At 36.8% G+C, this 23601-nt stretch overlaps 1 protein-coding gene across 2 annotated transcripts; it reads right to left on the bottom strand.

Moving 5' to 3' along the window:
• Positions 1–1082: 1082 nt before the first annotated feature.
• Positions 1083–22543, bottom strand: LOC115441521 (myosin heavy chain, non-muscle). 2 transcript variants are annotated; one of them, XM_037437893.1, is made up of 27 exons: positions 22288–22543; positions 19718–19839; positions 18402–18425; positions 16320–16412; positions 15801–16230; positions 14386–15725; positions 13937–14107; positions 13500–13667; positions 12891–13037; positions 12665–12793; positions 12112–12466; positions 11696–11866; positions 10911–11073; positions 10505–10643; positions 10147–10278; positions 9765–9930; positions 9420–9523; positions 9099–9227; positions 8615–8863; positions 8201–8371; positions 7674–7928; positions 7420–7539; positions 7073–7222; positions 6554–6736; positions 6068–6231; positions 5299–5361; positions 1083–4054 (listed from the first exon to the last, which is right to left on the bottom strand). In XM_037437893.1, exons 1-26 carry the CDS (start codon positions 22526–22528, stop codon positions 5322–5324), a joined length of 5556 nt encoding a protein of 1851 aa, XP_037293790.1. In that variant the 5' UTR covers positions 22529–22543; the 3' UTR covers positions 1083–4054; positions 5299–5321. The 2 variants fall into 2 exon arrangements, with proteins under 2 accessions (XP_037293790.1, XP_037293789.1); XM_037437892.1 differs by lacking the exon at positions 5299–5361.
• Between the last annotated feature and the right edge of the window lie 1058 nt (positions 22544–23601).

Below are 23601 nucleotides of genomic sequence, written 5' to 3'. Positions count from 1 at the left end.
TAATTATTACATTAAATCAATACTTCAATGATATCCGTCGTTCATGTCAATTCGTTAAATCGTAACTCGCGCGCAGTGCTCGCGCCTTATAGTGTTCGAAGGGAACCCGGCCGCGCATAGCTTCCCTCGCGATATTGTTGTCTCTTTCACACGCAGCGCGGTGTCTTTGTCTAATTTTTTGGAAGTGACGTAAAACAACATGTGTGCGTGCGTGTCTGCGTACTTCAGGGTAACCCGAGAATTTGCGGCTTCATGTTGAGCCATTGGCGCGAATTATTTTTAATAATTTAGAATGTATAATTAGTGTATGTGCGTTATTAATTCTTGTTGGACTCTTTTAGGTACCTATGTTCAAAATTTGATTATTTTGTAAATTTAGAGACTAGACATAAGTAATTTTTATGTTAGAAGGAAATTAATAAGTATTATGATATTTTACTGATTTTAATTTATTGTGAACAGCGTATTATATTATGTTAACCGTGGAAAAAAATATTTTGTCGGATTCCCTTTTGAAAATTTTCACCGTTCGCCACTGGTATAAGTTGTATAATTTTGAATTAGTAGAGCTACTTGCGTGGTTGTCGGTATATTGTAAAAAATACACGTTTTTGTAAACATAATTTCAAAGCCAACTGTGACAGGGCTCATCCAAAATTTTACAAATAATAGGTAGGTAATTATAAAATTATCGGATGCTTTCCGACATTCTCAATCGATACCTTCGGACCAATACCGAAAACAAATTACCTAAATGTCAAAATAATATTACTTTATCTGTAAACATGCCAGATAAAGTTGAATTAGCTTTTGTTATTGGTCTATTCTCGCAACAGATTGGAATATAAAATTTGGACCGTTAAATACTTTTGATATAAAAATCGGCCTAAACAAGCAACCTAAATGTTGCAAAAATACGAAACCGCATATTTTATATTTCTTTTTCAAGAATTTAGGTACTTGTAGTACATTTGAATAGATGCAGTTCTATACTAAATATCCTTTACTAGGTGGATTTTCCATTGCCATGCGAACCTTAATAAAAAAATATTTAAAAGCAGAGACAAATAAAACAAAGTGCATAAAAATTATGAAAAATGTTTATTCTGCATTCGAACTGATAACTTGTTATAACCTATGGCCAATTTTACAATTATATCGATATTGTTAATAATTAAATAAAATATTCATGTAAAATATGTATGTGTACGGCTTAATGGTTTACTTATATTTAATTTTTATATTATTATTTAGAAAAGAAAACTATAATAATTAAAAAAGATGCGAGTCATGTAGACTTCGATAAATATCCATAAAAAATCTTGTAAACGTACAAAGATATCGTATTTTTTATCAATTCACGCGGTTATGCCTCCGTTTGCATGAGGTGAGCGTTCCGTTATACGTATAATCTGCAGTAAGAACAAACTAAGGCCACAATTTATTACTACGACTCTTAACGTCTAAAATAGCAGGCCATGTATGTATAGAGCGTACGGTCCACTTGGCTTCACGATCAATGCTATCCTGTTGTTTGTAAATAAATTTACATTGAATCACCGTCCGTGGTGTATTTACATACGCGCAGATGTTACATGTTTACAGAAATCGAAAGTAGAATATATTATAATTGAATTTTTTAAAACATGGTACAGATGTGACGTCCATGATGTTGGCACAGCGATCGTCGGCAAGAAAACATTTCTGACATCTAGTACATGCCGTAGGCAAGTAAATGCAGTGGAAGAAATAATTTAGTCATCTTTCAAATGTGTTTCTTTAAGGTAAAAACGTTAGTTTTGGAATGGATTTACTACATACAGTTTTCAATAAACAATCTCAATCTTTATGTTCACTCCGATCGCGAGAATAAACCAATCAATATAAGTCATTTGTAAGCATGTCAAAAAAAACTGTTCCGATTGGTCCATTTTTACGGTGGATTGATAAAGCGATTGGGATGGTTTATAGAAAACGCCGTTTAGTCGAACAGAATGTACAAGATTCAATTTAGCAACAACCACGCCGACACATCGCATCAACATAAGCTACAAGAAAGTGAAATTTTTACTTATCAACTATTATAAAAAATTTGTATGGCAACTAAGCATTCAGTGACATGCACTGATTGTATTTACATTATGTGTAAATCGCACACATGCAGCGCTGGCTCAGGGCATTAAGTACGATAGGAATTCAATATTGCAAGCCTACAAGGTAAAGGTTACCTCAGTTAGATTATAAATTACAGTTGTATTGCTCCTTTTCCCACACGACTCAAACGCACCTGAACGTGCCTAATCATGGTGCATCCATGAACATAACAGCGATTAGCAAAATTCAGAATGGGAGGGGGGGAAATACCGGGAATTTAAATATTGTCACAACAGTCTTTCTAACTCAGTCGCGTTATAAATGCAATAATTTCAACGGTTATGCGTATTTTTGACACATTTATTTTTAAATAATACTCTTTTAAAATTTCAATACAAATATCACCCAATGGAGTAAATAAACATTTCACGTCGACTATGTCTAGGTTGAACGTGAAATAAACTCGATTGTTAGGAATGTACCGTAATTAATACTGGATGATAAGGAAATGCTCCAATTCCATTAGCTTTGCAGAGATTCGACTGTTCGTTTAAATGCATTGTTCAAGAAAATTGAGCACCAGCGATTATTGTACCTTGTAAATGAAACATTATGACTTTGCGATGTTTAAAATTAAGTAATATTGTGCCACCTCATCCAAACTGCAGCAGTTGAACAAATTCATTCATTCGATTGGCACAATATATCAACTGTCGTGCAATCATAATATTTCAATTACGCACATGTAAAAGTTCTCCAAAAATTTAAAAACTAACATCAAATGATCGCTATGTAGATAATACAACAATTTAACGGGTGAAAAGGCGAAGCTGATGCATACTTAGCGTAAATTTTAACTCACAAATTGCTTAGTTTATATTACTGAATATATACGACTCGTTTTTACAAACATGGTACGAACGACGGCCAGTAAAATTGTGTACTACTGATCCTGTAAACAACAAACTGACGGACTGCGAATGACGACATCGGTGATGTCGCATGCAGTCACACACAGCTTTTTAATATTTCTCTTCTCTACAGCTCACAAACTGCATTTAGATCAAATTCGATACATTTTCTACATTACTAAAGGTGTCACATGTTGTAACTCGGTACTTGTCAATTAAGTACATAATATTAAAATATTAAATTACTTTCAAATTTTTAAAATCGATACAAAATCAGTACTACACAAACAAGCTATACATGTATAAGCGATGACTTAATCTTACTTAATTTTATAACATCATTTTTTTTGAAGAATATTTCAAGAATAACAAGTAATGTTTTATAAGAAAACGAAAAACATGCGAACGAGCGAGACGATAAAAAGTTCGAGAAGTAAATAGATGAAATACATTCTTAATGATGATAAAACAATAGGGCACTTCAGCTATAGATAAGCGACTACAGAGCGTACTCAGCGTTATTTCTACATTATAATATATACCGAGAATAAGGAATATTTTTGAGTGTTTTAATAATACGTATAAAAATATTTTTCTCGTTAGCGTAGAAACTATGGTTGCCAGGTAGCCGGGATTAGGTTAAATATTTATAAACGGTCTTCAAGGTTGTCCAAGATTTAACGCCCTACCTCGACAGAAGACTCATTGAACCAGTAAAGCGCGGGCGCAAGCGCAGCGAATTAAACTTACGCACGAATGAGCAATTACTACTCACACTCGTCACGAGTGTTTATAATTTGTTTGTACGCAACTCCCGGACCCGCGCTCTATCTGGTGAAGCTGTAAATCGTCTAACTGGCAACCGTAGCGACGCCGTGTCGTCGGCGTGAGGTCACGGTGGGGCGGTGGGGCGGCGCTATTCAACGCTGTTGGCGGTGTCGTTGACGTCGTCGAAGGACTCGTCGCCCGAGCCGCCGCCCTGCGCCAGCGACGTGCGCATCATGCGCGACGTTGACGACGCGCCAGACAGACCGATGCCGCCTTGTCGCCTGCACACAACACACCACATCAATACAATTAATTTATATTTCCTAAATAAACATATTACAAACATTAATGACAAATTGAGTAAGCCCGACATAAGTATTCCCGATACAATATTTACCCTGAAGAAGAAACAGAAAATAGATTTTATGAACTCTTTAAATCCCGAACATTTAACATAAAATCGTTTAGATTACAATTATTATAGTTGTTGTAGTAAATCGCATCTGATCTGGTAGTCAAAATCGACTTGTATTAAGTTCCTTACAATTTTAAGACAGGATCCAGGACTTATAGAAATATAAATAAACACATGTACAAAGTTCCCTTCATTCAACACACCCCAGCCCTCTTGACCATATTGTGATGAACCATTATTCATATTTTTTACTAGAGTGCAATCTTTTCAGTATATTTGCATCTTTTTCATCCTTACATTCATTAATTTTAAAGGAATAATGATTTCCTTTATCCATCAAGTAGTTAATATGATGAAGATACTATTAGATTGATTAAGAGCTTTGAATAACAACTATCAATATCACTTTATTAAAATAAGCCATGAATAAAAAATAAGAAAATATATAATGCATCATGAATTATAATAATTATGTGAAACTAAGTTATGATAGTAAATCTTCAAATAATATATTCACTATGGAAAAAAATGAAATGATTACAACATCACACTTGATGTTCACTATAAAATATGAAACCACAAATCGACAACACAGACGAAAACAATCCATCAAAAACTGCAATAACGTCACAATCAAAACAGTTTAGAATAATCGAATACTCTTTGTAAATTAATGAATGCAAAAGTAACTCGTACTATCCGTTATGTTTTCACGGTTAAATAATTAAACCGGTTTTGATAAAGTTCGATATAGAGAAAGCTTGAACAGAAATATGCTTTTGATTTCAATGTTACTTTATTATATATATATATATATATATATATATATATATATATATATATATTTATATATGAATCGGCAATGATGTTTATTATTAATAAAAAAGATCATAATGATGACATATTAAGCAGCGCGATGTTTCCAAATCCATTCGTACAAAAATACTTAGATGAAACATAATGCTAATGATAAAATTTAACTCTAGATTGTTTTCAGATCACAAGAACTCAATAATATTTTGTATTTGCATTTGTATTTATATCATTTCATCTAAGAATTTATCGACAGTTACCAGAACACGAAACACACTCGTCCTTAGTAAAATTTACCTCCTCGCCTGCACTTGCGTCTGTCACTCGCTCAATTCACTGATGTCGTCAGAGAACGACGGCCTAGTGGACATGCACCAATATTTATAAGCATTTTGTTGTTAGATCGCCCCTGTCTCCCAATATTGTGCGGATAAAAGTCGATAAAAAGTATCGATGATTACTGTGATTATGTGTGGTATTTTACATGACTAGTGCGCTTATGTCATATGAAACTGTGCGTATACGTAATATAATTTGTGCATAAGGACACTGAAAATTTTGTATAGTCATTATTTTACACTTCAAATACTATCAAAATGATTCGTAGAAACAATAAATAATCCACACAATCGACGGTAAAAGAAGCGTAAAAATTATACAAAAAGAAAATGAAATCTAAAAGAATTGGATATTTATAAATACTTGTAAACAAAATTATAGTTAAACCAAATATTTTCAACCCATACGATCGTGTGCTCAATGTAAACAGACTCTAATTCATGAATAGTGTCGAAATAAATTTGTACATTTAATATATCACTGCCATGATGTAGTTGTATTTCGTGGGCGGTACGACTTTCGCTTTAAAGTACCAGATTCGAATCTCGGATCGCGCAAACCGATAGTGAGTATTTCATCCTAATATTAGGGTAGAGTCTGGCCCAATATAGGGATAAGCTCGCCCTTTATCACATCATGGGACAAATAACACACGGCAAAAGTGTGTTTCCAATTTGCACCTCTGCCTGCCCCTTGGGGGATAAAGTCGTGATGTATTGTTACTGACCGCAGCTTGTTGCGCAGGTTGTTGCACTCGCGCGCGAGCGTCTCGTGCGTCTCGAGCAGGTCCTCGAGCTCGCGCTGCGCCTTGCGCTTGTTCACCTTCTCGCGCTGCACCTCCTCCTCAGCCTCGTCCAGCTGACGCTTCAGCGCCTTTACACGCACGTTCATCTGTACAATAATATTATAATCATTGTATTATGCCCATAAATCGATGTTATAATGGGTAAACATGCGTGCCATCTAACAAAGAATACAATATTTGTGATGGAGCGACGAAAGCAAATCTAAAGTTACGAAATTAGCTTGTCGATCTAGTTAAATCTAGAAACATTAATTCAAGCTGTGAGGCTGTTCAGTTGATTCCCCAGTTCACCAATTAGGGTGTTGCAAATTGCAATCCACATAAATACTTGTGTTTTACAATTATCCAATTTATCAAATGTTGATAGTCTCAACTTGTACACGGCAGTTTCTATAAATATCCACATACCTTTTCTATCTGCTCCTTGTACTGGTCGGCGTGGCGGCGCTCCTCGTCGAGCTGTAGCGCCAACTCCTTCATCTTTTTGTCGAGTTTGCGCGACGCCTTCTGCTGCGCCAGTCGTTCTCGCGACTCTGCCTCTAACTGCTCCTCTAAGTTGGCCACCTTCAGCTCCAGAGATGTGATCACGCTCTGAAATAGGATTGCATAAACTAATATTATAATTTGTGTTCCTGATATAGTATAAAGTTATCTGTGCAGTTATTTTTAATAAAATATCTACGTTTTCCGTATGGCGTTACCAACTTAGAAATAACATTGAGCTGGAATTTTCTACGAATCCTTTTTCTATACCGATTATAATAAAATGTTAAAACTATTAGGTAAAAACGAAATATTTGAAATCCGACTGCGAGGAAAATATCTATGACGTGAATATAAATTCCGGTTCAAGCCAAATATTAAGTAGGAGCTTACTACAAAACAAAACATTTGGAGATAATTGTACGATCCAACTGCTGCTCTTACCTTGGTCTTGGTGCGTGCCGCCGTCTCCAGTTCAGCGAGCTTGGCCTTCAGTTCCTTGTTCTGTCTCTCGAGCACAAGCTTGCCGCTCTCCAGCTTCTGCGTGGCGGATTTCTCGGTGCCCAACTCCATGGTGAGCTGGTCGATTTGGTTCTAAACATAGAAATTAAACAAATGGTTATGGATTGAATAAATTTTTAATATAAATAAAGGCCACAAAAAAGTAGAACAGGAGTAATCTCCCAATAGAAGAGAAGATCCGTGAACAGCATGGGGCAATATATTATAATAACACATCACTGGTAGTTTTCATTTTTCGCAATGTATGGGTACCAGGAATTATAACTCACCTGTGCCTTTCTAAGTCTATCGTTAAGTATTTCGTTGTTCGATTGTTCCTCGTCGAGGTCCTCTTCAAGAGCCGCTATCCTCGCCTCGAGACGTTTCTTTTCGTCAACCAGGAGCGTTCCCTACAATCAAGCGAACACAAATTTAGATTGCGGTACAGTAATTTAAATAGTAGGCAATTTGTGTTTGTGTTATTTCGTTCGTTGATTTCGCTTTGTGAGTTGTGTATGTGTGTGCGTAGTGCATGTGTGTTTACCTTGGATGCGGAGTTGTTGAGTTCGTCGAGCAGGTCGTCGCGCTCGGCCTCGGCCTGGCGGCGCGCGCGGTCGGCGGCGGCGAGCTCCTCGGCGTGCTGCAGCGCCTCGGCCTCGAGCGCCTTGACGCGCCGCTCGGCGTCGCGCGCACCCGCCGCAGCCTCTTCACGCCCGGCGCGCGCCTCCTCTGCCTCGCGCGCCGCCTCCTTCAACTGCTGTTGCAACTTCTTTACCTGCTTCGCCGCGTCTTCCTTCACCTAAAGCATAACATATATAACCATACAATAAATCATTACTATGCTTCTATTTTTTTTTAGGACAAAAAAGGAGAATATAAAAATCCTACCACTTATTTTACTAACACAACTATTTACCGTCAAAATATTTCACTCATCATATATTAGGTAAAAGTAAGCAAGTCCGTAATATCATATCATCAGCTACGACTTCCGTTATATACCAGAAAAAAATTAAGTAGGTACAGGTAAAAAAATCTTGTGTACCTAGAAATATAAATAGTATACTATACCTTGTTGGCGAGATGCAACGCCTGCTCAGAGTCCTTCAGGTCAGCCTCGAGCTTCTTCCTCTGCGCGAGCGCGGCGGCGCGCTGCTTGCGCTCCTCCTCCAGCTCCGACTCGAGGTCTCGCAGCTGCTTCACGATGCCGCGCCGTTTTTCCTCGCCTTGCTCCTCTTTAGCCTACAAAAATGTATTTGGACATGAAATACTTTTGCAAACTAAGAAACTTAAAAGAATATAATTTATTTTTCGTGTAAGGATAACACCTACCTGTAAGTTTTCTTATTTTATTACGAAATAATAAACAAATTTGTGGTCATTATAAAGCTAATGTTACCACGATAAAATATATGTTTTTTAACTAAGTAAACTATCATTTTACTACATACTGACATACTTATATTAAACTAAACACAAACTGACCTGCAAGTCCCGCTCGAACTGCGCGCGCATGGCCTGCATGTTGACCTCGAGCCGCAGCTTCGCGTCCTCGGTGAGCTGCAAGTCGTCCTCGATCTCCTCATTCTGCGCCTTCAGCTCGGCCAGCTGAGACTCCAACGCGCGCTTCGCTTTCTCTAGCTCGTGCACGTTTTTGTCCGCCGTGCCTTGCGTGTTGGCCAGCTCGTCCAACTCGGACTGCAGGAGACGCTTGCTGCGCTCCAGTTCTTCGATCTGTTGATATCCAAATATTTTAAATATATAGTCGTAGAATTTTACGTAAGTTTTGTTCCTTTAAAAACGTGTATCATGTTTTCTATATTATAGAAAATGGGCACGAGAAAATTAATATGTAGTTTTGAAATAGTTCGGCTACGAACATTACAGTTCCAAAAAAGAAATATAGATTTTTAAAATTAATATATATTTTATGAGACAAATAGTAATAGTAGTTGATTATTAGTGTTACCTTTTCAGCGGCATCGTCGAGTTCCCTGGTGAGCGAGAGCACGCGGGTCTCCTTCTCGCGCGCCTCCCGCTCGGCCTGATCGCGTTCGGCCGCGTATCGTTCCGCGACGGCTCTCTCTTCCGCAACCACCTGTACACACGAGTGACTTAAATATGATATTTAAATCTAATAAGAAATATGTATTGCAGAGTTGCAAATGCGTGATAATAATAATTAGGTATGTTGAGAACATTAGATGGCAATAAAACATTAAAGGTAAAAAACAGATGGATTGAAGGTAAACGATATAATCTTATACCTTATTTCTTAAATAATTCTCACCTTGTCGAAGCTCTTTTGTTTTTTCTCGAGCTCCATAACTTTGGCACGTTGCGCTTCCAGATCGATGTTCGTGTCCTCCAACTCCGCCTGCACTTTCTTTTTACCTATGATATTAAATTAAACGTTACTTAGGTCTTGATATGGTTAACCCAATAAAATACCCATAAATTAAAAATATTGTTGGAAGTATAGAAGAAAATTATAAATTTAAAATAAACTTATAATATTCTTGTAGGCCAACATTTCCATTCAACGGTAAGCCAGACCGGCCTTGGAACTTCAAATGTTACAAACTACAGTTTGCCATTTAATACCCATACTTATACCCTGCACAATAGAACTCACTCTTGTCGAGCTTGTCGTTCGCCTGCTGCAACTCGTCGATCTGTCGGTGCAGCGCCTCCACATCTTTGCTGAGTTTCTTCCGTTGTTCCTCCAGGGCGGCGGCATTTTCAGCCTCCTCTTCTGCCTTTTTCTTTGCGTCTATGACTTGTTGCGTGAGAGCAGCGACCTAGACAAAAATATACGTGTTAGTAATTTTGATCCTTCTAAAAAGTCTCTATGTTTAGAGCTTCAGTTATTATTATTGAAATTGCGAGTTTTAAAGTCCAAATTACTTTTGTAATTTTTTTCAATATGCAATATGATCGAGTCCAATGTTCACTGATGCACACTATTGATTCTGCAGCAATGTTTGGCTATGAAACATTTCAAATATCAACAGTACCTGTTTTTCGAGGTTCTTCTTGGCCTCCTCTTCCTCCTCGAGCTGGTCTCTCGCCTGTTCCAGTTCTTGTTCGATGTTTCGCAATTTCGTTTGAAGCGACAGCTTTTGTTTCGTCTCTTCCTCCAGTAAAGTCTGAAAGTAAAATAAATAGTAAGCATATCTCAGCAGTTCAAAGTCCTAAATTTTTTAGATTTTTTTTCTGAAACTTTTTTTTATTAATTCTTCAATTGCAATGTTATGATGTAAACCAATATCTTGTGTGTCACTTAGGGTCATTTAATGACACCAAGCCTTCGGAAGTTTCTAGGATATACTAGATTAGCGACTTTTATTGAGTGAATATAAATGTGTGTAGTACCTGTGCCTCGGCGAGCTGCGCGCCGATGGTGGCGGCCTGCTTGCCGGCGGCGGACGCCTTCAGCTCGGCCTGCTCCAGCTGCGCCGCCGCCTGCTCCGCCTCGCTCTGCAACCGCACGCACTTCTCCGCCACCTCAGATCTACAACATTTATTGGTTAGTACAAGGAATAACTTCGAAAGTAAGCTATGAATAATAGCAGTATTGCTAAACAAAGTTTGTTTTTTCAACTGTAGATGATCTTCTCCGCGATATTGTCTTCGTTCACGTTTCGTATTGCCTGGCATAGTTGTGTTAACTGGTAAGGGTAATCATTTCCTCAATCGATTTTGTAACTGGATGCCACTCCATTAACTAGTTCACATGGCGTGTGTATAAAGCCAAGTAGTTATAAGCAGTGTGGCGCACCTGGCCCTCTCGACCTCCTGCAGCTTGGCGGCGAGTTCGGCGAGCTGCGCCTCGGCCTGCTTGCGGCGACGCTCTCCGTCGGCGCGCGCGGCGCTGGCGGTCTTGAGTTCGGTGGCCAGGTCCGCGTTCTCAGCCTCCAAAGCTTGCTTGGCCTTCTCCAGAGCTGGACAATAATGTTATTTTAAGCTATAGTTTCACGAGTAGCAGTATTTTTATTGTAAAATCATTGTGTTCCTATTCTGAAGCATACATAATTACAGAATGTACATATTTACGAAAAATATATTTTTAAGATTACTATAATTCACTCCTAAATTCAATGGCATATTTTTATTCACTGGAATAGGCCAAAACATTTACCCATCATAGAAACATCGTTTTTCTTTTCCGGAGAGTGTCCGTTTTTACACATATGTTGCCAATAATCCCTTGCCGAGTTAAAGGAGTTGCCCTCTTCACGTGGAAATACCACACTCTCCACTTCAAAGTTATCGTCTTTTGACAAACCAAATTTAACATTTTTCTGCCTACGCTCTTTCATGCCCGCCATTGTATACACATAACAAACTATAAACAAGATTTCGCTTTGATTTAAATTGAGTAAAATAACACCACAAACGGTTTGTAGAATGGTTACCAAATTTTTGACGTTACTACGCGGAGGCGCGATTTTGAATTAAGAAAAATTTTGAAATTGTCAAAATTACTTCAGCCAGTGCCGTTTAATTTTTCATTTTAAGAGATCTTGAGTTTCATTATGTTTATAGAAAATTAACGCAACTCACCGGTTTTAGCCTTTTTGAGTTGTTCGTGCTGTTCGTTGAGCTGCTGCAGCTCCTGCGAGTGTTTGTGCCTTTGTTCAGCGAGCGTAGCCTCGTGCGACGCCGCCTCTTCCTCCAGGCTACGCTTCAATACCGCTACTTCTTGCTCGCGTTTCGATCTCAGTTCCTGTTGTGCTGTATAAATAATAAAAAAAAAATATCAAAAATTGTCTCGCATAATTTGTGCGGATCAAGATTCAAGAGAAAAGACGAACTTTTTGCTCGTTGTGTATAGTTGTATAAAAACGTATTAACGTAAAACACTACTTACTAAATAATTACTTCGATAGTTATTTTGCCATGTCACACCATGTTATTGTGCCAACAATTATTTGATACCAACAAAAATGCAAGAGCCAGTGTAACAAGAGATATTTTACCAGCAGTAGTGTCGAGCGAGTCCAGCAGCTCGCTCTTGAGTGCCTCGAGCTCCTCGTTGAGATCGCGGCGCAGCTTCTCCGCCTTGGTGCGAGCGGCGCGCTCGGCCTCGAGGTCGTCGTGCGCGTCGGCGAGCGCGGAGTGCGCCTCGCGCGCCGCCTTCTGCGCGATGGCTCTCTGCGCACTCTCCTCGTCAGCGCGCGCGAGCGCGGCGGCGAGCTCCTCCTCCCGCTTGCCGACTACAGACTGCAGCTCTTCCACTTGAGCGCGTCGCTCGGCGAGCTGGTCACGAGCGTCCTGTAACTCGCTTTCCAACTTGCGCTTGGCGCGGTCTGACTCTTGACGCATTTGGTGGTCCTGTGTGTGTGAAAATATGATTAACTTCTTATAGTACCTATCCAACTAATGAATATTAGCATTACCCTTATCTTTTATCTGTAATTAGTGTTTCAATATAAGGAATAACCATAATATCAAGAATGTTTTAAAATTATAATAGTTAACATTGCAAACTAATATTCCAAAGAAATAAAAAAAATATTCACAACACAGTACCTTAAGAAGTTTCTCTTCTAATTCGGCAATAGCAGATTCTTGTTTGGCCTTTAATTTGCTCAAGTGCTTGGCTTTCTCTTCCTCCTCTGCTAAGGCTTGAGACAAGTCGTTGGCCCTTTCTTCCAGAATCTAAAAAGCGAGAATTTAAATTGAGTACAAGCTCCAATGAACAAAAAATGAAATGATTAAATAATTTACGATTCATTTGTAATAATATAGTAAATACCTTCTTTTCTTTGACTAGTTTCTGGTTGGTGTCGTCACTAAGGGCCAAATCTTCTTCGAGCTTCTTAATTTTAGCGTCACATTGCACTCGCTCGAGCTGCAATTTCTGTCTAGCCGCCTCTTCTTCTTCCAGCTGTTCTTCCAAGTCCTGTGATAGTTAAAGACAATATTAAAAATTTGCAATTAACAACTAACAATCTTTCGATTCCCTTTATTAATAAAATGTTCCCAACAGTATTACAATTAGCACGCTAGCCGCAAGACCTAAGCCATAATTGCTTCATTTCGTTTTCTGTTACTTCGTATGTCGCGTAATTTTAAACTACCTTACGGAGGTTAGGAGATATCGAGGTCACACCGCAACCGCTCTGCCAGTGTGTATAACTAGTTTATATTTTAAACTAACTCTATTGCATTTCATTGTTTTATTTGTTAATTGAATGCGTTTTTCTGCTAAAAAGAAAGATAATAATATTTGGAAAACAAGTACATTTTTTTATTTTTATATGGCCAGATCAAAATATATAATATCAAATCACTAGTAACAACACCACCTATATCATTCTTACACAACTATTGAACAAGGATTTGAATAATAATATCCTCATACCTGGATATTAAGCTGCAGCCGCTTCTTTTCCTGCTGGAGCGCATTGCACCGTTCCTCCTCCTCTTCGATGCGACCCTCAAGGTCGTGCAGCAGTTCCTCCAGCTCCTGTTTGCGAGCGGCGGCGCGAGCGCGGCTCTCCTCAGCCTCCGCGCATAATTCTAGTTCAGCCTGTACAACATATACAAATGTAAGATATGTAGAAACATTATTATTTCATGTTAGGTCAACTACCATTTCAATAAAACGCATTACGCAAACGCAAACACGCAACGCAAGCATCAAATATTAATATATAAATATATGCGAAATATATTATGATCCAAGTACCATAGAAATGTATGCTTCGATGCAAGAATAGAACGCTTTCGAACTTTTGTGCTTCTCAACGTAGGAAGAAGGCAAACATTACATAAAAGTTATGACAAATTAATAATTACCTGTAACTGTTCAGCCAGCTGCGTCTTCTCAGCGCTCGCCTGTTGGAACTTCTGCTCGTACTCCTGGCACCGCTTCAACTGCGTCTCGAGACGGTCACGAATCTGCCTCAGTTCGTCTTCTTTTTGCGTCAACTTCTCTTCTTGCTTTGTCACTTCTAGCAGAGGTTTCACCTGTAGTTATTTAAATTAATTAATTACTGAAAAACCGCTAAGTTCGTGCATGTGTGATTTATAACTATATATATGAAGAATTGCATGTTTCTATAACAATCCATAACAATCAGAGTTTATTATGAAATTCTGAGTTAACTATTCGCAATAATGAAAGTACATTGTGTTTTCAATAGCAATATTATAAACATTGGACCATATGGCCCGGTGATAGCGATAGCTTTAAGGAAAACATCCTAATGAACAATAGCTCTTTATAAATACTACATAATCCTTACCTTGATGTACAATCTCCACCATTGCCAATTTCTCAATTTCAGGTAGGCAGCACAATTCCTCTGGATGATTCTGATGGCATTCAACTGCTGCAATCTCTTTTGGTAGTTCCTCCTGGCGAGGTAACCTCGGCAGAAGGCTTGGAAGTTCACTATCAAGTCAGTAATCTTGTAATCGCGTTCCTCTTCAAGATGAGCCAACACTCCGGCCCTGAAGAAGATTTTGGACTGTCCGACGCGGTACAGATTGTGGTCAAGTTCTAAAGCCTCGATCATCTGTTCGCACGCCTTCTTACCGTCCATGAAGCCCTTCGGAATGATGTTCGGTGTTAACAGTTCATACCGTTGCCTGAATTCTTGGAACGGTATTCTGTTAGGGAAACCTTGTCTGCAGATCCTGATACCCTCGAGTACACCATTGCAACGCAACTGATCCAGAACTAGAGGTGCCTCAATCTTGCCGGCTTTCTTCTCGTGGTTGGGAATAATACATCTGACGAAATTCGGGTTTGTGTTTCTCAACGTCGCCATGAGTTTCGTAAGCTGTTCCTTGTACAGCTGAGACACAGTTCTGAACATTCCCTTGCGTGTTCTTGCGCCGAATTGCGTGTCAGTCATCGCCTGTTGCGCCATGCCGACTATCTCGGCGTCCTTCCAGATGTGACAAACGAAACCGTCCTGGGAGTTTTGGAGAAGAGAAACCACGTTCTCGTTGAGTGGGTCCATGTTCTTCATAAGCCACTGTGCTGCAGAATAATCTACTTTGCCCGCATAATGGATTATAGCAAAGTCAGCAACACCACGGAAATCGGTCTTCATGAACTTCGGATGGACGGAGTGAGCCGACACTAGCTTTTCAACGAAAGTCTTATCGGTTGCTTTGGGGAACCAACATTCCTCATCCAAGAGAGCCATGATGCCCATAGGTTTATCGATAAGATCGATAGTTGGCTGCAGATCTAATCCAAAATCAATGAACTTCCATTCGATTCCTTCGCGTTGGTACTCTTCCTGTTCCAAGATGAACATAGTGTGATTGAAGAGTTGCTGCAGCTTCTCGTTCGTGTAGTTGATGCAGAGTTGCTCAAAAGAGTTCAAATCGAAAATTTCGAAACCAGCCATATCGAGGATGCCGATGAAGGACGCACCCTGCCTCTTAGTCCTGTCCAGGGATCTGTTGATTCTGTTGACCAGCCATCTGAATAAGCGCTCGTAACAAGCCTTACCGATGGCCTCCACTGAGAACTCAACCTGCTCTTTAGTTTGAGCCTTTGTTACGAAATCACGGCCTACTTTTATTCTTGGCTTGAGGAAAGCCTTTGTCATTTCCGTAACAGAAAGACCTGTAACAAAGTAAACATAAGGTAAGTGATACGTAAAAAGATAATTGCAATAAAACCCTAATCAAGCAAACGTACCAAGTAGATGTGCTATTTTCTGCGCCACGGTGTTGTCGGGCAGAGTAGCCTGATCCGAGTTTCTTTCCTGCTTGAACTGCATGGAGCCAAACAAAAGTACAGCCGAAACTATTCTGAATATCGAGTTGAAGTCTTCGGTATTCATGCCCATAATGTTCATGGATTTCATGGTGGCTTGAAATTCTGCGGCATCATCGATCCCGGGTACCGGCAACGCTGCATTTGACAAGAAGGGGTAACTCTTCGGGTCTTCTAGTATGTACTCGGCCTTCTGTTGCGCTGTTGCACCAGCCAGAAGCTGATAGAAAATGTGGAATGTCCTTTCGTCTTTTGCCTGTCTAATTGCTCTCGATTTCTCTAACAAATACGTTTCGATATTCGCACCGGCGATGTAGCCTGACGCGTCGAAGTTTATTCTGATGAATTTACCCTGAAAACGTGCATCTCGTTATGAAATATATACAAAATATAATATTATCAGAACAATTAAAATAGTGATTTAGATAATCGCATACTCACAAATCTAGAAGAATTGTCGTTTTTGACGGTCTTGGCGTTTCCAAATGCCTCTAGAATGGGATTAGCTTGCAGCAACTGCTGTTCAAGTTCTCCCTATAAAAACAAGTACCAATTAGTGGTTAAATCACTTTCACACTGAAAATTTACTCGAAGTATTATATATTTTTTATGAAGGTTTAGCAAATTATCATAAGCAGATAATGCTTGACTAGTAGCAACTGCATTTCATTATCCTGTGTGAATAACCAATGCAAGAGATACTACTAGCCAAAAGGACATTTATCAACAATGCGTAGCATGATGTATGTATGATGTTAAGAATAACACCGTCACTCCAAAGTAACAATGAACTGTAATTCATGAAAGTAAATCCGCAATAGTTTACAATATATTTTAACTGCTGTAACGACCACAAAACCCTTTTCCGCGTCATATCCAAGCACAGACATTTTAATTCCAAATTCAAAATAATTAATCATTCGTGATAATAAAATTGACCCGACAAAGTTAATATGAATAATATAAGATGCAATTAAATACGGTGCAGACTAAGCTTCAGATATTGTTCATTTACTAACATGAAAAATGATCACTATATTAGTTACCTCGAATGTAGGTCCATTTGTCTACAAGGTAGATAGCGGCGTGTAAATGAATTGTTAATGTTAATGAACATACATGTATGGCAAGCGTTAGTACATTTAGTAGACAATATCCTACAAATACAAGATACGAATGAAGGAATTGAATCGAAGTATATATATAACTTTAAGTATCTGTAGTATACCATCATCAATAAGTTACTTAGTTAAGAACATACATTCTGTAATCTCAATTAATGTAGGATAAATTGATGGACATGATTATATTTTCAAACCCGACAAAATAAGGACTAATAAATGTTGGACTTTGTATAAGGAACGTAAAGTCGGCGATTATGATAATTTTAATGCGGTTTCGTCAATATTTTCTGCATGTATCTATATCCTGTTTGCGAGATAGTTTGTATATACCGATACTGCAGTGATATACAATGACTGCCGAATGAACTTCGGTCAAGTGAACCTTCCTCGTACACCATATTGAGCCTCCCAAACACTTACGGAATAATAAGACGACGACAAACATCAAATAATTCATCAACACACTATGACTAAATAATTCTATTTAATTTAAGCGAGGAAAATAAGTGTATAGTGCGTGATTTAATATGAAATCGTGATAGTATGTTTAATTTAAAAGCGGATGATTCATGCGGAGAAATCTCAAAATGTAACACACACCAGTGTTCGGTTAAGTATATGTTATTATTGATAATGCTATCTTATCAGTTCAGTATAAATTATATTATGGATGTTTATATCACTTTTTTATATAGAACTGACATATTTTTAGCAAGAATTGCATACTTAGTTCTAAAATAAACAGATTACGAAAACGGAATAAAAAATGCCATAAAGATACGGTCATGATTAGATTTACATTAAAAATGACTATACAAATTAATTAAAAAGTAAAAAGGCCAATAACGACGATGCGCTCGGGTGAGTGATGTCATGCGTTATACATACCTGACAATACACAATTTTATTTGTAAGAAAGTATATACACACAAACCAGTTATAATAAGAAATATGAATACGCCATTTAAATAACATAAACCTCGTTAAAACACCCTTTCCATTATTGGTCATGCGAACATGCATCAAGCAAATTTCGTCAATAATGCCATGTAAGGACAAATTCAATTTTAAAGCGGTCATTATTCAATCTACCTACGGTAAATTATCCTTATAGAATACTGAAACTGAACGAATTTAATACACACACTTGACTGATTTAATGTACTGGTCATCAATATTATTGGTATAAAATTAACTTATTTTTAATATTCCTAATTTATTTTTTGTTCATTAACATAATAAACGCAAGGAAAATACTGAAAAATATTATGACGTTTTAAGATTTAAAGACATTTATAAAAAGGATATTTTACCACAAGCTATTTGAACGGACTCCTTTATGCATTACAAGTGATTAGCAATATCAGCCAATGGATTATTTTTTTTGTACTTGACTTACAATTATCAATTGTGGTGTCGGCCCCTGTTGTCACGATCACGGTGCGGAGGAAAAATAAAAAATATACATGAGTGTCGTAAAAGATAAATAGAGACAGAAAGCGTTTGTTGCCAGAGAAAATTTAATATTCAGAGTGCAAACAATCAAATATTAATAAGCATGTGATGTTATAATTAAGTCAAATGAGCATACGCAACTTCTAAAAGAGGAAATCATTTAAAAAGACAACAGCACTTAAGTTCATTAGCATGTTTCACAAAAACACGGCGGATTCATTTTTTACTCTGGCAACATACAAAATCCATTGTGCTGTACATAATAACATGGCACCTCCATTACATGCAGGTGTGCAAGTGTATATCATCTATAAATATTATCTAGCGTACAAACCATAAAGATCATTGAAAATGCTCTACAAATAACTGGAAAATAACAATTTACTTCATCACACAATTCCTCAAATACCATAAAAAATATTGAACACGAATTTACATTTATGATGTTCCTAAGTAATAAGAGAAAGAATTTTGAAAGATTTCAATATAAGAGTGCACATTTACTGTGTTATCTAAAAATGTATATAACACTGAAGTTAGACGTGATAGATAAACTTAAAATCTGGATTCAGTATATTTTAAGTAGATTTTAGCAATACACTTTTTTACGCATTAATACTTCCTTCAAAATGTAATATAATCTAGCAAATTACGTCAAATACTTTAACTTAATCACTCATATAAACTAGCCCCAATACATTTCAATTACATTCTTACCCGAGTTCGATAGTCGAACCAATAACCGTGTGAACGCTTTACGAGAAAAAGTCATATAAGAAAAAATATACACTTATTAAAAATTACAAGATATAAAAAATCGCCTAAGATATTCTGTTTATGCAAACATCTATAAGAAAGTCAAATTCTTTTATTTGTTTAGAGGCTTTGAGTCTTTTAGGAGACTATGCCAGCCCAATAATAAAAAACATACAAATTATAATTATTCTGAACTTAAATTGTACAAATAGCGTAATGTGAAATAATTATTGTGCTCGGCCGACATTACATTGCCGTGTAGGAGTCAGTAAAATTGTGAAAATAAAATCACGATCTAACACACTTTTTAATTCAAACTTGTAACCCAAACCGACTAAAATATATCCCACACCTTAAAGACTTTAAACCTATACTTCAGTCTTTCCACAAAATCAATGTCACTATCACTACCTACAACTTTATAATATCAGCTTTTTAAATAAAAGATGTGCAAATTTCGTCATTAATTTCATAAATATAAGATGAATCTATAATCTCACTTACCGCTCCAGATCCCTTAGGTTTCGATGCAGCAACGTATGCTAAGTACTGGATCACTTTCTTTGTGTTCTCCGTTTTTCCTGCGCCGGATTCACCAGTGCACAGAATCGACTGATCTTCGCGGTCTGAAACGCAGAAGAAAATGTATATAAATTAATGAAATGTAAGACAGTTGTCGGAAGAGATTACGAAGTAAAAGCAATAAAGTTATTAATAAATTTTGCGAGAAAATAAACCTAATTTGTTTACTACACGTTTTAAAATATTTATTATGTTCGGTCTCGTGACCGAAATGTTCTTGGATTTGTCGTGACATCACATTTCAATTGAGCTGATTAAAGCTTAGGATTTTTGTAGTGTAAAAAAAGGGAAATAGTATTAATTTATAAATGAATTTACTAATTAAGTTACTGCCAAAAATACAATATTTATTTTTAGTTGAAATATAGAACTATAACAAAGGAGACCAATATTACGCTTTTATAGAAAATCCTAGGCCTTATTCTTTCGTCATGGTCATTAAGCTAAAAAAGTACAAAGGGCCGACTTACTAAAACAACATCTTTATGCTACGCAGAGTCACCTAAAAATGTTCAATTACCATTGACCTTTGAACATTTAAGGTAAAGTCAAACGAGCCTAACAACATAAACATTTCCTTTAGGTGTGGGCGTTGACTTCAACATTACAACTTAGCTCATTATACAAGTTTCCTTATCAACAAATTGTTTAGTGATGTTACAGCTGTAATCCTACACAATAGAACTGTAATCCTCGTTTCATACTTATTCAAATCTTTAAAACTTTTGTCTTCATAAAATAAAATTCCGAAAAGGTGGGAGTTAGGATCGCGCACAAAGTTACAGACTACATAAGTTACTAACTTAAAAACTCTCTTATTTGTTATTAAAAGTACATATTTACGATTTTCATTTGTTTCTTTACATATGCTGTAAGACCTTGAATCCTGGGAAATGTCGTGATTTTAGGTTAATGGGACGTACCATGTAGGTTTTGATTACCTTTGGTAATTGCAAAATACGTGATTATACGGTCATATCTTTTGACTGCGTTAACTTACTAATTTTTTTCACAGCTGAAGGATAGCGTAGACCTGATTTGATATAAATTTCAACAATCCCTAAGAATGAGGGTTTTGATAGACAAACATACAGATGGACGATAGTGATCCTATAAAGGTTCCTTTTGAGGTACGCAACTATTTTCGATTATCTTTGCGAATTTTCAATAGTTACTTTTCCGAGTATCATTTTCTATTTCAAAATTTATTATTCTTGCCCAGAGTGCATATACATAATATTTGGATAACATCGTTTTTGGATTAGTTTTCCGTGTCAAAACTTCGTTTTATTTGGAAAATTGAATTGCCTGAGTTTGAATCCCATAGGGAGGGTTAAAGTTAACTCAATGACGACAGACGAGTAGCCAATGTGAAATCAAAATACTAAACCCAATTAAGCCTTATTTGTAAAATAAAAATACTGGTTATATCGACACCTCATTGGAATGGAATCAGAACAAAGTAACGAAGATAATCCAGTTATTTCCTCTATGAAATATAAAGTTCTACATATAACTAACAACACTACATAAGTAATAACAAGAAAGGCGTAAGTACAAAATACTCAAACGAAATGTTACATGTTGATCCAATATATTTCTTATTAATTGCACAAAGACGTCGACGTCGAAACCAGCTCGAGTATGGAGCGAACAGCACTAGAGGTAAAAGATAAGCGACCAGTTTAAAACCGGGTCGTTTGTCTAATTGTTCACTAATGGCCCAACGAACCGATACTACAATGACTTATTGCGTGACTTTGTAATTAGTACATTGCCTTTTGTTTTTTTCCGTCGTATATCTTTGGAACATTTTGAAGGTTATGATGGAGAAATTTTATTGGCCAGCGATTGATTAGTCAAGCGACTTCTTTTAAATACCAATAATTGGATTATTAATTCAAAATAAAAGTATTTAATTGGAAAAGTATTTTATATCTGGTGGCACAGTACTGTGTCATATTATAAAATTATTGACATGAAAGATCTCAATAAATACTCCGTTTTCAAACATTGCAATAATTAATTTATTAACCAGAATAATTAATTTGATGTTAATATTAAGAGAATTAAAACGCAGCACAATATACATTTTTGATGATAGCTATGACCACTATCTTTAATCTTGAAATTAATATGACATTGAACAAGAAGCACTGATTAACTGAGCCAATTGCCAACCTAACCTTACATATTAATAAGGAACAAATTACATCATCAATCTATTTTCATACAAATGAATATCTTGATAAACCTTCGTCCTTCAAAAGACAAGTCATAGATAAGTTGAAAACGTGCGATAAGATCTAAAAATTAAATGTCGATCACCCAGTTAAAGAATTCCTTAATGCTACTGCTAATTCACGGACTGAAATACGAAGATCGCACTAATAGAATGATCATTTAAGTTTTACATCTTTGTTTTTGATACCAAACATTGTATCAGTAGCCCATAAATATATAAATCAATGATAATTATTGTGAACACAAACCTTGCAGCATAGAACGATAAGCTGTGTCTGTGATGGCGAAAACGTGGGGTGGCACTTCGTGTCGTTTGATGCCCTTATACCTCTCCATGATCTTCTCCGTGTAGATGGGCAGCTTCTTGTACGGGTTGACCACCACGCAGAAGAGGCCGGAGTATGTCTGTGGGGAGCAGAAATGTTTTCTCATTATATTGTACTTTTTTTCTACAAATTGTAGCATACCAGTCAGGGGCAGGAGTTCCATAAAACCCGATTCCTGCCGGCTTCCCTTTCTAACTTATGTAAAGTAACAAGTACATATATGTTATGTCGGGTTCCCTTTCGAAAAATATCACCCTTCGCCACTATAGCCTACTAACACTATAAAGATTGTACGATGATTTTAAGATATCTAAAAAAATTCGGCGAAGTTCCAGTAATTAAGTGTAATTAGTCCTCTGGTTTCACCTTATAAAGATAATCGCATGTAATGCCATTAAACACGTACAATGTCACGATTAAGCGTCCAAAGAGCCAACTTAATAAGGACGGAATATAAAACATAAATACGAAGTACATCTGCAAATATGTCCATTTCAGATATCCAGACGAATCTGATTACATTAATAAAGCACAAAGTAAAATACATCGGCCATTACGAACCAAGCATGGAATTGTGCTATAAATCGTAAACTACGAATCTGACTCATTTATATCATGTAATAAAAGCAAATGTGTATAAAGTGGCTTTGTCTGGCTTAATATAACATAAAAATGTCTGTAGATCATCTTCAACTCTATAATACATAAAAGTTACTAAAACATGTTAAGAAGAATATATTTACTGAATGGTAATTATTAAGACGGAATAAATAAGATCGGACGTCGCGTCGTGTGAAAGGTTGTAACTAAATACAGGAGATATTCAATGGATAGAGAAGACAGTGAAACGGTTGACAAGCGTGAATATTACGAAGCATTCGTAGTCACAGTGTGGGTTATTTAAATCAATGAACATTGAAGTATTTTTTATGGTAGTTTTGAGAAATGATATTCGGTTTAAAACACGTTTAACATTTTTCACATTTTGTTATTCATGCTTGTGGACATTTTACGAGAAATAAAAATGAAATACTCCTATAGCTTTTAATACCGGGTTACTTGGCATTAGTCCGCCAACATAATATAGAACAGTGTATATTTTAAATACAAGAAATTCAATCCACGGAAAATACAATTAAGATGTGCAATCTGCACACAAACAACCAATTAAATGTAGAATTATAACAATTTACTAATTGGTTTGATTGTGAAATGATTTGTATAATTATTGATAGG

Source organism: Manduca sexta, chromosome 12 (assembly GCF_014839805.1).
Source record: "Manduca sexta isolate Smith_Timp_Sample1 chromosome 12, JHU_Msex_v1.0, whole genome shotgun sequence".
In the NCBI taxonomy this organism is placed as follows: domain Eukaryota; kingdom Metazoa; phylum Arthropoda; class Insecta; order Lepidoptera; family Sphingidae; genus Manduca; species Manduca sexta.
This window is presented reverse-complemented; position numbering and strand designations above follow the sequence as displayed.

What these genes read in the sequence shown, in the direction of transcription:
- LOC115441521 (XM_037437892.1), bottom strand. Translation starts at nt 22,528, where the DNA reads ATGGAACTCCTGCCCCTGACTGGTATGCTACAATTTGTAGAAAAAAAG. An exon ending in GGCTGCAGCTTAATATCCAG is followed by an intron (nt 13,038 to 13,499) that starts GTATGAGGATAT and finishes TAACTATCACAG; the next exon opens with GACTTGGAAGAACAGCTGGA. An exon ending in ACAAGGAGCAGATAGAAAAG is followed by an intron (nt 6,232 to 6,553) that starts GTATGTGGATAT and finishes ATTATTGTACAG; the next exon opens with ATGAACGTGCGTGTAAAGGC.